Source organism: Scatophagus argus, chromosome 2 (assembly GCF_020382885.2).
Source record: "Scatophagus argus isolate fScaArg1 chromosome 2, fScaArg1.pri, whole genome shotgun sequence".
NCBI lineage: Eukaryota > Metazoa > Chordata > Actinopteri > Scatophagidae > Scatophagus > Scatophagus argus.
The window spans coordinates 28667015-28679707 of record NC_058494.1 but is presented as its reverse complement, the minus strand read 5'-3'; the positions used below and the strand labels follow the sequence as shown (position 1 = coordinate 28679707).

At 46.6% G+C, this 12693-nt stretch overlaps 1 protein-coding gene across 1 annotated transcript in view; it reads left to right on the top strand.

The window, feature by feature from the left end:
- Positions 1-12693, top strand: part of LOC124053104 (mitogen-activated protein kinase kinase kinase kinase 3-like) — a 28016-nt gene that overhangs the window by 4037 nt on the left and 11286 nt on the right. Inside the window, exons 2-16 of the mRNA XM_046378071.1 lie at positions 1212-1269; positions 2709-2799; positions 2925-2989; positions 3747-3802; positions 3876-3923; positions 5056-5098; positions 5956-6028; positions 6258-6389; positions 6737-6799; positions 7946-8027; positions 8378-8506; positions 10295-10364; positions 10619-10677; positions 10796-10858; positions 11624-11679. Coding sequence (XP_046234027.1) covers positions 1212-1269; positions 2709-2799; positions 2925-2989; positions 3747-3802; positions 3876-3923; positions 5056-5098; positions 5956-6028; positions 6258-6389; positions 6737-6799; positions 7946-8027; positions 8378-8506; positions 10295-10364; positions 10619-10677; positions 10796-10858; positions 11624-11679 — 1088 coding nt within the window. The remainder of the gene's footprint in view (positions 1-1211; positions 1270-2708; positions 2800-2924; positions 2990-3746; positions 3803-3875; positions 3924-5055; positions 5099-5955; positions 6029-6257; positions 6390-6736; positions 6800-7945; positions 8028-8377; positions 8507-10294; positions 10365-10618; positions 10678-10795; positions 10859-11623; positions 11680-12693) is intronic.

The window sequence follows — 12693 nt, the reverse complement described above, 5'->3', positions numbered from 1 at the left end:
CTCCTGGTCAGCTGCTGTTCATGACACTCCACCCCCACACTGTCACTCATCAATACCGATGTGGACCCTTTTCCCACGATCCTCGGCTTTATCCTGCTCTGTTTGTGTGTGTCATTAGCATTGTTAGCATCACACTAAACCACCCCCATCAGAAGTTATTGATCGCCATCCTAAAGCTCCATCGGCTCATATCGACCCACAGGACGGACGCTGATGCTTCACCTTCCTCAGGCTTGCAGAGGTCGTGTGGGGTTATCATGAGCTGTGTTTTAATTAGCACTCAGCAGCGTGTTCGCTCTCTGAGGTGTGAATATCATCGCTGTCTCGAGTGCTGAGGAGGCAGAAAGATGGAGGTCAGGGAGGAGGAGGAGGAGGAAGAGCAGAGGGAGGAGGAGGAGGACAACGACGAAGAGCAGAGGGAGGAGGAGGAGGAAGAGCAGAGGGAGGAGGAGGAAGAGCAGAGGGAGGAGGAGGAGGACAACGACAAAGAGCAGAGGGAGGAGGAGGAGGAAGAGCAGAGGGAGGAGGAGGAGGAGGACAAGTTCACCGTTACATTCTGTCCCACTGCAGAGGACAAGAAGAGTAAAATACATTTAAGACACAAGAAGCCATTTTGTTTGTTGGGTTTATTGATTATCAGAAATCAGTTTTGAGATATCCTGTCAGTAATTCATCGTGTATCAATAAATGTTGTTCTTTGATTACTGTTATCTCCTTGTGCCAGAAAACGCTGTAAAACATCAATTTTCAAATTAAATGTGACTGTTCAACAGGAGGTGCTCATTACCAGCACTTCCTGCAGCTGTTTCACAATAAAGGTCTTTCGCTGCTTCATTCATTCATCAGGTTAACATCAAACCAATTATTCATTTATAATCCAAACAGACTCTGAGAAGGCGGATGACATCAATGAACTGTCCCACCTCAAAATGAACTGATCGTATGTCTGATTACAGTCTGTATTGATAATCGTCTTATTGATCAGTTTTGACGGGAACCGAACTGTGTTGAACCAACATACGCTCACACACTCACTCTGAAGGTGTGTGATCTCAGAGGGCGCATTAACTGATCGATGGTGCTGCTTCTGTGTGTGTGTTGCTCAAGATCAAGTTTGAGTAAACTGTTAGAATCTAGCAGAGTGAGAACAAACGCAAAACAAATAGTGTTAACCAGCTGTCTGTCTGTCCGTCTGTCTGTCCGTCTGTCAGGCGAGGAGCGTCAGCACTGGCGAACTGGCGGCCATCAAGATCGTCAAACTGGAGCCAGGTAGGAGTCTGCGAAATCTCGTCTGTCAAACTTGATGAAGCCTCTTGGATGAGAGGTGAAACGTCTTCAAAGACAAATAACTAAGTCCAGTTGCGTTCGATTGAATTTCCTTGAGGTAACCTGCGTTGTGTTCACTGGCACTGTGCCAACATCCAGCAGTCCTGAACAAAATTGCAATGAACCTGTGGGCAGTGAACTCATCACGGTGTGACAAAGACAGTTGCTGCTCCACAGCTGACGTCCTGGTGACCTGGTCTCTTTGACGTTCTGATTGGTCAGTTAAGAGGTGACTGAGGCTGAGATGTGTGCTGCATCTTCATCGTGTTCTTCCTCCTCATCAATCACTCTGGTCCGCAGCGGTCAGCAGGTGTGTGTGTTGTGTGTGTAATGAATATTGATCAGGTGTTCATCACTCTGCAGGTTGGATCCTGCTGTATTACTGCCTCGATGAGGACATTTTATTGGTTTTATTAAACAAAGTGAAAGACAGCTGCACACAGCGCCCCCAACAGACAGCACAGTTCATTACGACATGTGGATCATGGAGTCGTGAACATGTAAAGGGTGTAATCTCTGGGGAGCAGGAAGGAGATCGGGATGTGACATGACCCAGGTTTTCCGTAGTTTTAAGGTGGACTTGGGGGGGTTGAGGCTGACCGTATCGATCCGTGCTGACTCAGCAGCCATGTTGGTCTTGCAGGATGATAAAAATAGACTCGATCGACATAGGAACAAACGAGTCACTGCAGAGTTCGGTGCAGAAGAAAGTATGACTGACGAAGATGTGACATTAAATTAATCACAGGGTTGGCGGACACAGGAAGTTGTCTTCCATTGACCATATTTGCTAAAGAGTGTCATTCTGACAATCGCAGGTCAGCCTGCTGTCTTCAGTTTGTCCCCTCTGGATGGTCTGGGCGAGATCAGTGGTCTGTGTGGATGAAGATGAAAGCATGTGAGTCATGAGGGATAAAATCTGTGAGTTTGTGCTGCTTTCTCAGAGAACAAGTTCGTGTTTATCCAGCAGAGTGAGACCTCTGCTGCTGTGTCGGCTCGCAGCAGAGCTTCGTTTTAATGAGATGTTACATAAATCACTTTATCATTCTGATCAGCTGCAGGACGGTGAGCCTCTAATGAGGCCCGAAGCCCCCGGCAGCTACAAAGACTCTTTGTTCTCGGCTCCGACGCGATGAACACGATCATCTGTGGACAAAATAACACAAACACCGCGACCTCGTCTGCATACTGAGCAGGTGTTTACCTGCCGAGCTGGTGCTGAACATTAGGACGAATGCTGCTGTAGAAAACCATGTGACCACACGTGGCTGTCACCTCTCTTTCAGTGTCGGGTTGAAACCTGTCTGACTGTCTGTCTGTCTGACTTTTCCTCCGACGCCACCATCAGGACAAACTGAGATTCTGCTCTGTGTGTGTGTTAGGTGAGGACTTTGTGGTGGTGCAGCAGGAGATCCTGATGATGAAAGACTGTAAACACTCCAACATCGTGGCGTACTACGGCAGCTACCTCCGGTAACTGTTACCATGACAACAGCAGCTGGTCGGAGCCTCACAAACCAGCCAATCACAATACATCTTCCGACTGTGAGGTTTCATCAGGCCTGTGTGTGTATGTGTGTGTGTGTGTGTGCACGCAGCAGGGAGAAGTTGTGGATCTGTATGGAGTTCTGTGGAGGAGGATCACTGCAGGACATCTACCACAGTGAGAGACACACACACACACAGAGTCACATGACACAAGTGTTTCCTCTGCTGGTCTCAGATCAGTCTCACGTGTCTGACCAACATGGTGGACTGAAGACTTTTCTCTTCAAACCTCTGAACTCAGTAATGAGAGTGTTCACTCTGAGGCAGCCATATTTAAAACTTTAACTATCCGTCTGCCCTCAGCCATCCCTGTCGCCATGACAACGCCCACGCTGCATTCATCTTCCCGCTCGTTAAGGCCCGGGCTCGTTAGAGCAGCAGTGGTGAGAGTTGGGGGTGTCGTCAGTGAGAGTTAATGAGCCGGTCGCTCGGCTGCTCGCCCTCATTAAACCTAAGTGACGCCGCCGAAGGCGACCGGGGGCACCGCCCGCCTCCGGACACCCCCCACCAGTCAGGTATAAGGCTTCGCCCCCCTGCAGAGAGCGAGGAGGGCGAGGGCAGACTCCCTGCAGACAGATAATGACTGAAATGGCTTTAAACAACAGTCTGAGTCCAGCATTCGTTCTCACTTGTGAAGCACATCAGACTGAGATGTGGCCCCGCCCCGTTCCTGCAGGTTGCCTGACCAAGTGTCTTCATCTGTCATCAGGTCTACCACACTGAAAACATGATGGATCATCTGTTTCTTGATTTCTTCTTGTCATTTGTGAGATGTGTGACGTGTGACTTTAGTGACATCATGACGAGACACTGCAGAGCTGCAGGTAGGACATCTGACCAAACATAACTGATCCTGTTGTTTTGTCTTTCAGTTACTGGTCCACTGACTGAGTCCCAGATCGCTTACGTCCTGCGGGAAACACTGCAGGTAGCGTCCAATCAGATCCTTAAGCTCTCTGGGTCTTGTCCAATCAGGTTGTAATGTCCTTTGTGTCCCACAGGGACTCTTCTACCTGCACAGCAGAGGAAAGATGCACAGAGACATTAAGGTGAGCTACGGGGTGTTAGTAGGTGATTAGAGATTGGCGATTATTTACGGTAGAGGTCGAAGCCTGTGGCAGTCTGAATCACCTGCACAGGTGAGAGCCTCTTTCATGAGCTGTGGCGGTCAGTAAAGGAACATGATTCAACCATTTCATGTTAAAGTACCGTAGTAGCTTGAAAATCATTTTGCTGGTCTCTGTGAGGACGATGTACCACTTCAGGTCACTGAGTTGCACCCCAGCAGCTGCAGGTCTTCAGGTTCCTCACTAGTCTCCTGGCTTTTGTTCCTCCCCCGGCCTCCAGTCTGAAATACGACGGCAACATCTGAGCCTCTGAGTTGGATGAATTGACTTGTGATAAGACCACCAATGACAGTTAGTTTGTAAAAGTGATAGATGTCACTGTTTTCTGGGTAACAGTTTCAGTACTCTGCAGTTGGTCAACCCAGTCCTCATCAGATGCAGCCACTAGTCCAACAAGTGTCCTCAGCGACTCTCTTCCTTCACCACAATCCCACACACACCTCCAAAGCTCCCACAGTAGAACAAGGCAGATTACCTCCAGTCCCCATTAAACCCTCTGTCAATAGGGAAATAAAACTGAGGTACAAGATAGTGACCCTCCCTCAGGTGTTGGCTCGCCAGTTTGTGGATCCTCTCAACTGTTGGAGCAATTTTTTGATTCACCATGTCCTCCCAGGTCTTTCTACTCAGCAGCACCAGTTGGCATCGTAGATAGGAAAGTGTTAAACTGAAATTAGCCTGTAGCAGAAGCCTGGAAGGCTTTGGCCAATCAGAGGCAGAGTAAGAGCGGGTCTTGCTGCAAGGAAAACTGGGCAGGCATGCCGGGCAAGTTGTTGTAGACCACAGAGCAGTGTGGTGTGGATGTTTAACACAGGATTTCTGGGTCTCTCGGAGGAGTATTCAGGCCTGGTGGTGCTGCTGGCTACACAACTAACTGTGCTAATCATGCTAACCTTACTAGCTATGCTAACGATCAGTTCAGAGTCCTACTCCACAGCAGTGCTGTAAATCAGCTCTTGATTCATGTTGCTTTAACTCCCACTCAGAAGCAGTTTGTTGAGCGTGAGTGGGCGGAGCCTCTGCAGTGAGGTAACAGTCTGTCTTCTGACCACAGGGAGCAAACATCCTGCTGACTGATAACGGATACGTCAAACTGGGTGAGTCTCACGCACCTGTTGGGTCTGTGATGTCATCAACATACTGTACCCACTGAGCTGCTCTTCTACAGGTAGAGGGGCGTGTCTTATGAATGAAACCTGAAGACTGTGATGGAAAGATGAGTCATCTGTCTGTCAACTATAATCCCGTTCATTAATTGGTTTAAAAGCAGTCGAAATGTCATCTAGAACAGGAGCTTTTATTTTGAAGGAGCACGTGAGATATTCTCTTAACTTTAATAATGATTAATAATCAAAAATAAAATTAATAATTAACCCAGTGTGACTGAAACAGTTCAGATTTAATGTAATTGTTATTCTTTATTACAGTTATTATTTTTGAAGTAAAAAATATTTACAAGACAAGAAACCTCCACCAGAATCCAGTTTACCTCCACCCATAATCTAATCCGAGGATGCTTACACTCACATCAGAGTTTAGGTGGAGAGAAAACAACTTTATTGTCTACAAAGGCTGAGAAGTCAGTCCATTCAGAAATCAGAATCGTCTTATTGCCATTGTAAGTGAAGAGGTTTCACATTACTAGGAATTTGTCTTGGTGATTGGTGCATACATAGAACGTTATGAGTAACATATAATAGAAGAATTAAATAAAATAAAATAGAATAAGGTAAAACACAATAAAAAAAAAAGATAAGTGAAATCAATACGTTCTGGAGGTAGTCCAAAAGTGAGGTAGTACAGAGTGGAAGTATAGTGCAAGTAGGTGAGGTAAACAGTGCAAATGAACAGCAGGTGGATATTGACATGATGCAGGGCAGCATGTTAGTCAGACACACACACACACACACATCGGTTTGACCTTTGACACCTGACTCTCTGTGTGTGTTGGCAGCGGACTTTGGTGTGTCAGCTCAGATCACCATGACCATCGCCAAGAGGAAATCCTTCATCGGGACTCCATATTGGTACGACTTTGTTCCTCCTCCTGTCGATTGTCTCCATGGCGACACAGAGGTCATCAGCCGCCATCTTGTCTTTTCCCTCCTGCTGATGTGAGGAGTCACAGGATGGATGATTAAGATGAAGCAGCTTCATTACCTCAGATTCCTAGCGATTGATTGTTGTGTGATGACTGTCAGCGAGGTGGGCTCTGTGATTGGCCCGGTCTGAGCTGAGCCGTGTGCATCGTTGCAGGATGGCTCCAGAGGTGGCAGCGGTGGAGAGGAAGGGTGGATACAACCAACTCTGTGACATCTGGGCCGTCGGCATCACCGCCATTGAACTGGCGGAGCTGCAGCCGCCCATGTTCGACCTCCACCCAATGAGGTGTGTGTTTGTGTGTTACTGTGTGTTAAAATGTGTGTGAGTGTGACTTCACTGAGCATCAGTCAGTCAGGAAAACATCCAAACATAACTTTACGTCCTGTCTGTCTGTCCTCACAGAAAAGTCCATCACAGAAAAGTCACAGAAAAGTCATGCAGGAAAAAGGAATGTGATGTTTAAAGTGCAGCAGACGGACAGACAGACAGTCAGTTCACAGCTCTGAGCTTTGAGTCTTTATATTGTATGTAGACTGTGTATATTGAAGGAAGGTGTCACGTCATCACATCAGGACATTTGAAGACATTAAACGAGCTCCTCGTTAACATGGCCGACTGTTTCTCTGTCTCAGAGCTCTGCTGATGATGACCAAAAGTAACTTTCAGCCTCCCAAACTGAAAGACAAAATTAAGTGGTGAGTATCTGCCTGTCTGTCTGCACATCTGTCTGTCAGTCTGCATGCCTGTCTGTCTACCTGCATGTCTGTCTGTCTGTCTGCCTGCCTCCCTACCTGTCTGTCTGCACATCTGTCTGTCAGTCTGCCTGCCTGTCTGTCTCTTCAGCCGCATCTCATCGCAGTAACTCATGTTTGTTGCTTATTGTGTGTCTGCCAAACCGTATCCCTCCGCCACCGCGAGGCGTTGTGACCCACACGTCCGTGACGTAAACCCAAAGTGCCAGATGGTGTCAAAGGGGAGCCTTTGTCCACTCAGATTGGTTATGACAACAAAGTGCAGTCTGATCAAGATTCCAGACGAGCTTCCCTGAGACGAGTTCTGACCGTTTGTGCAGAAATTTGTTTTGTTTTATTTGTTTTGCAAAGCGACTGCTGCATCAGCTGTTGGGTTGCTGCTCTCAGTCCATCACGCAGGTGCAGGAGGTGGACGTCCTGGGCGGGTGTGGTTACATGTGTTGTTATGGAGGTGAAATGAACAGTTCACAGATAAATCAGTATTATCTTGGCAAAGCAGAGGTGCTCACTAGCACAGATGTGAACTAATTTGTACTTAAAATCTGAGATACATAAGTCTTTTGTGTGCATAAAAAAGGTCTCTTAATTCAGCTTGTACAAAGCAGATGCGAAAACAAAAGTGTTACATTTATATTTTTGTGATTTTTTTTTCTTTATATATTTTATCTGTCTGTGTAACCATCCATCCATCTGAGCATGGAAACAGTGATGTAATATTTATACGTCCAATCAAGCAGTTGCTGAATTATTAACGTCAGCCAACCCAGTGCTGTTAATGGTATTAAAGAGAAAATTCCCTTTGAATGTCAGCTGGAGCTGAAGAAAGCTGAGCAGCAACGTGAGCATGGTGATTTTACACGGACTGGAACTTTACATGGCAGAGGAGTCAGCTTCAGAACCTGTCAGGGCTTGTGAAGCAGAACTGATCAGATTATCATCTCCTCCTTCATCTGAAATCCGTCTGCTCTTTCTTTTTCTGTGGTCACTTTGTGAAGGTGAACAAACAGTTTTGACAGGAGATACAACAAGTTTTTCTGGTTTTCTCAGTGAATTTGTTTGGATTCAGTCTGTTTGTTTGTGTCTCTGCAGGACTGGAAACTTCCACCAGTTTGTAAAAATCACTCTGACCAAGAACCCCAAAAAACGACCTGCTGCTGACAAACTTCTGCAGGTAATGATGAGGATAATGAGGGTGATGATGAGGATGATTAGGGTGATGAGGGAGGCGAGGATGATGAGGGTGATGTGGATGATTAGGGTAACGAGGATGATGATGAGGATAATGAGGATGAGGGTGATGAGGATGATGAAGGTGATGAGAATGAGGATGATTAGGGTGATGATGAGGTTGATGAGACCAGTCTCAGAAGATGTTTCTGGAACCACCACAGTCAGGCTGCACACTGACAGACAAACCGATTGCTCTTTTCTCCTGAGTAAACCTGATCAGATTTTGGTGTCTTTATGGGGACTGCAGATTAAAGGGAGTTGACACTCTTATCTTGTTGTTGTTCTCCCCAGCACCCCTTTGTCTCCCAACCTCTCAGTCGTACTCTGGCCATTGAGCTGCTGGAGAAAGTCAGTAACCCGGACCAAACACCCTACCAGGAGCAGCTGGACCACCTGGACGATGACGAGGCCGATGCAGAGGTACCGGGGAGGGACTGAAGGATCTGTCAGTAGATATTTGTTGGTCTTCATCCGTATTATTTATATATATTCACAGTAAATGTTGTAGGAGAAATTGGGTGTGAATGTACAGGATGTCTCGCGGTTCTCACACGAGCAGCAGTTCAGCAGTAAGAGCTTCATGTTATTCACCAAACTCAGCTGCTGGTCAGCTCAGAGAAGGGATAGAAGTGGGAAACATTTCAAATATTAAATGAACTTATATGTGATGGGGCGTGTTGTCCTCTGAGATTGAGCTCTGCTGACTAAGCCTGGACTAACTGGACAACTGAAAGATTGGAAGATGTCTAGATAGGCACTTTAGTTTTAGATGACAGTTGGAATCATCATGTTGCCAGGACATCAGTGGAAGGAAGTCAGTGTTCTCTCAAAATATTTAGTTTGGGAAGGAAACACTGAGTGGATCTCAAACGTGATCTGGAGTCAGCTGAGCCAGTTCCATCATGTTTTGCTGTGTCCATGGTTTTCTTCTTTTTTGTTTCTTTTTTTTTTTTTGAATTCTGGTTTGATTTCTGCGTTTGGAGTGTGGCTGAAGACTCTTATTCTGAAAGGTGTTTCTGTGACTGCCGAAGCACAGAACACTTCCTCTTCAGTTACCTTTAAAGTGTGTGTCTCCAGGTGTGTCATGCGTGTGACGATTCTGAGAGCAGCACAATTTCCTTCAATGTGAAATCTGATGAGGAAACGAGTTTGATTCGGCTCAGGTTTTTTTATATGCAGATAAGAAAAAGAAACTGACACCTGATAGAAAATCCTTAACGTTTAAAAACAGAAGCTGGAGCTCATACAAAATGGTTCAGTTGTCAGTGAAGCTTTTTAAAAATAGTCAGCGATGTGACAGAACCTGATCTCAGGTCAGGGAATGTTTCAGTGACGAACTCCTCCAAAGTGTTTGCGTTGAGCAGCTCTCAGATTGTTTGAGGAGGAGCTCAGAGAAGGAATCTGCTGCTGACGTCACACTGAACTTCCAGATGCTTCGCTGTAATCACACGTTCAAAGCCAACATGTTAACAGCCTCTCGGAGCGTCTGACTTCGACCTTGACCTGCTCTCAGGCCTCAGACTGAAGGACGGCGCTCAGACTCCATTTAGTGTCTGCAGCTGTCACTTTATGTCAGTCTGCTGCTGGATGTCAACATGAAGTCTGCATAAATCATCAGACGCCAAACGCCCAAACCCAAAATACGGTTTCGTGGACTTCAGACTAGTTCGGTTTACATTCATTGTTTCATATCTGACGATGCAGTTCAGGTCCACACCACGCTGCGTGTCGCCTGCAGTTTGATTCCCGACTGGGAGTAAATATGTGCTGATATCCATTTTTGCACCAACGGGAACACACGTATGCAGGCTTTTTAAAACGTGGATAAACCCTTACAGACCAGCTTTCCTCTCTGGTGCGTCAGATTCAACATCATATACTGAGCAGTTGAAAGCAGCATGGAGGTTAGTGACGGCGTAACTGTGGTGTTGCTTTAACTTCAGCTTGCACAGCGTCTTGCTGGTGATGATGATGGTGATGTGCGCCGTGGTTGTCTCTGGTAGGTTGAACTGGTTCAGCTGAGGGGAACCAGCGATCATGTGGTTTGTGATCCGTTTGAGCTCCTTCAAAATCGTTTCTCAGTTGATGAACTCTGACTGTCTGAACCCTCCAGGCTGCCTGATGCTTATAGCAGCTGGTGTTTGATGTCACAGAATATCCAGAGACTGGATTAATCTAATGACTTCCTGTCTGTCTCTCTGTCTGCAGGTTGTCTCCGTCCCTCAGAGGATCCCATCCGGAAACACCCGAGAAGGAAAAACTCTGTCTGAGATCAACTGTGAGTTTATGTGATGATGAAGAAGAAGATGATGATGAATGTAGAAGCCAGTAATAAAAAACACAAATCAACTTCACTATTGTAAAGCAGGGCAGTGAGACTGTATAAGCGCCCCCATGTGGCGAACCTTGGAAATGAATTGTGGGTAACTGATGGTTATTAGCTTTTTCTTCAACACCAGTCTGTGTGTAACCTGCTGAATAAATGAATGTAACCTCATTCACTCTGATGATGAAGCTTTGTTTTTCTTTTAGTTGATCAGATAAAGTTTGATCCTCCTCTGAGGAAAGAGACTGAAGCTCACCATGAGGAGGTACACACACACACACACACACACACCTGGTGTGTGTCTCCCTGTACTGGACACACGTGTCCATCTCCTATCTCACTTTGTGTTGACTGATCTTTCAGCTGGTTTCTTGTCTTTGCAGTCAGACTCTGACCGTTTCCTGGACTGTGAGGAGGAACTCTACTACACTGCAAGATCCAATCTGGTATTTACTCCCCCTTGTACAAATACAGTGAGGCTAATGCTAACAGGCTAACTGGGTTAATTATCATGACTTTAGAGCAGTTAGCAATCCAGCAATGTACAGCTAACACAGTTTGACAGTCAGTTGTCAACAAAGCTGGGCTAACAACATGCTAACTGACAGAGAGATGTTAACGGTGTGATGGACTAACAGTATGCTAACTGACAGTCATCTTTATCATTGCTCTGGTTTTCTTCTTCTACATGAACATCTTCCATCTGTTGCTGTTCCACTGGGATGATGTCACTTCCTGCGTTGCTACAATTGGTCTGTCTTCATTAGGTTGTGATTTAGTCCAATCAGCAGTCAGAGCTGTGACAGTGCCAGCTCAGAAATACATCAGTTTGACATTTGATGGTTTATCCAACAGACTGATGCACTGACTGCATGATACGTGACAGATAGTGTGTAGTGATGTATACAAATGTAGTGTGTACTGTTTACTGTATACTGTGTCCTGTGTACTGTATACTGTGTGAAGGTACGTGAGGAACATGTGGAGGTGATTTGTTTTGGTCTGCTGAAGTTGCTGAGTTAGTGCCAGCACTCGGCTAACCAATCAGCTGCCTCGACACATGCTGTGATGAAACCCCTCACAGGAGGAGAAGGAGGAGTTGATCAGTTTGTTGGATGAAATAATAAATGAAATAATGTCAATTTGAAGAGTGAGGACCCCCCGACCACCCACCACCCAACTGAGTCTCTGTGTGCTGGTGTGTCCTGCAGGAGCTGCAAATGGAGGATGAAGATGCTGCTGCAGCAGGATCCCTCAGGGGAAACAGGTGAGAGCAACATGAGTCAATCAGACGACACGTCAGTCAAACATGTTGTTCGTCAGTCTGACTGCACTGTGTGTTGAGAAGTGCAGCGTGGGTCAGTGGGTGTCACATGACGCTCCATGTGACGGCTGCACCAGGATCAGCTCGCAGCTCGTCTCAGCGTCAGAGCTCAGGCTGAGCGCTGAGGGCCTCTACGGTTCGATGGCACTTCTTTAAGTTCGACATGCAGAGGAGTGTTGCTGTCGAGAACTGCAGTGTGTTTCTCTCTGAGTCCACCTCAGCTCTGTCTGAATAATTCATCACTCCTCCCAGAGAGGGTGGAGGAGGTGGAGGTGGGGGCTGCACACACAGCAGCGCTGGTGCTGATGAAAATTTAAAGACACCGCATTTGAGCACTTTGGAATATTTGCTAACAGTGAGGAAAATGCAGCTCTGGACGGTTTTAAATCTGAATGGTTTGACATTTCCAGCGATTGTCCAGAGCTCAGCTCGCCATCACGTTTTCTTCTACTGTGTGAATGTGCTGACCTGTGACCTCCAGGCCCCTAACTGAGGGCCTCACTGCGGCTCAGCTCGGCTCTGAGGCTTCATCTCCTCACGGCAAATACACAAAGCTTTAAAGAGGAAATCTACTGAGAGTCTTAAACAAGCTGAAGGTGAGCAGAAAGCAGGCAGGTGAGGTCAGTGGGCAGGTGAGGTCAGCGGGCAGGTGAGGTCAGTGGGCAGGGGAGGTCAGCAGGCAGGTGAGGTCAGTGGGCAGGTGAGGTCAGCGGGCAGGGGGGGTAAACTGTGACAGGCTGCACAGCTGAAGTGCTTTTAATGGATTTTATAAACAGTCACAGAATGTGCTGAGACAGCAGTCAGAACAGCAGGGGCCTGACTCAGCACTAATGTACCACATTACAGTATGTGTACTACAGTACATGTACTACAGGACATGAAAAACTAACTGGGTCTTCTCGTGCTCACTGAAGTTCAGCTTTTATCTTCAGCTCTGACGGCTGCTGTTCAGACTGA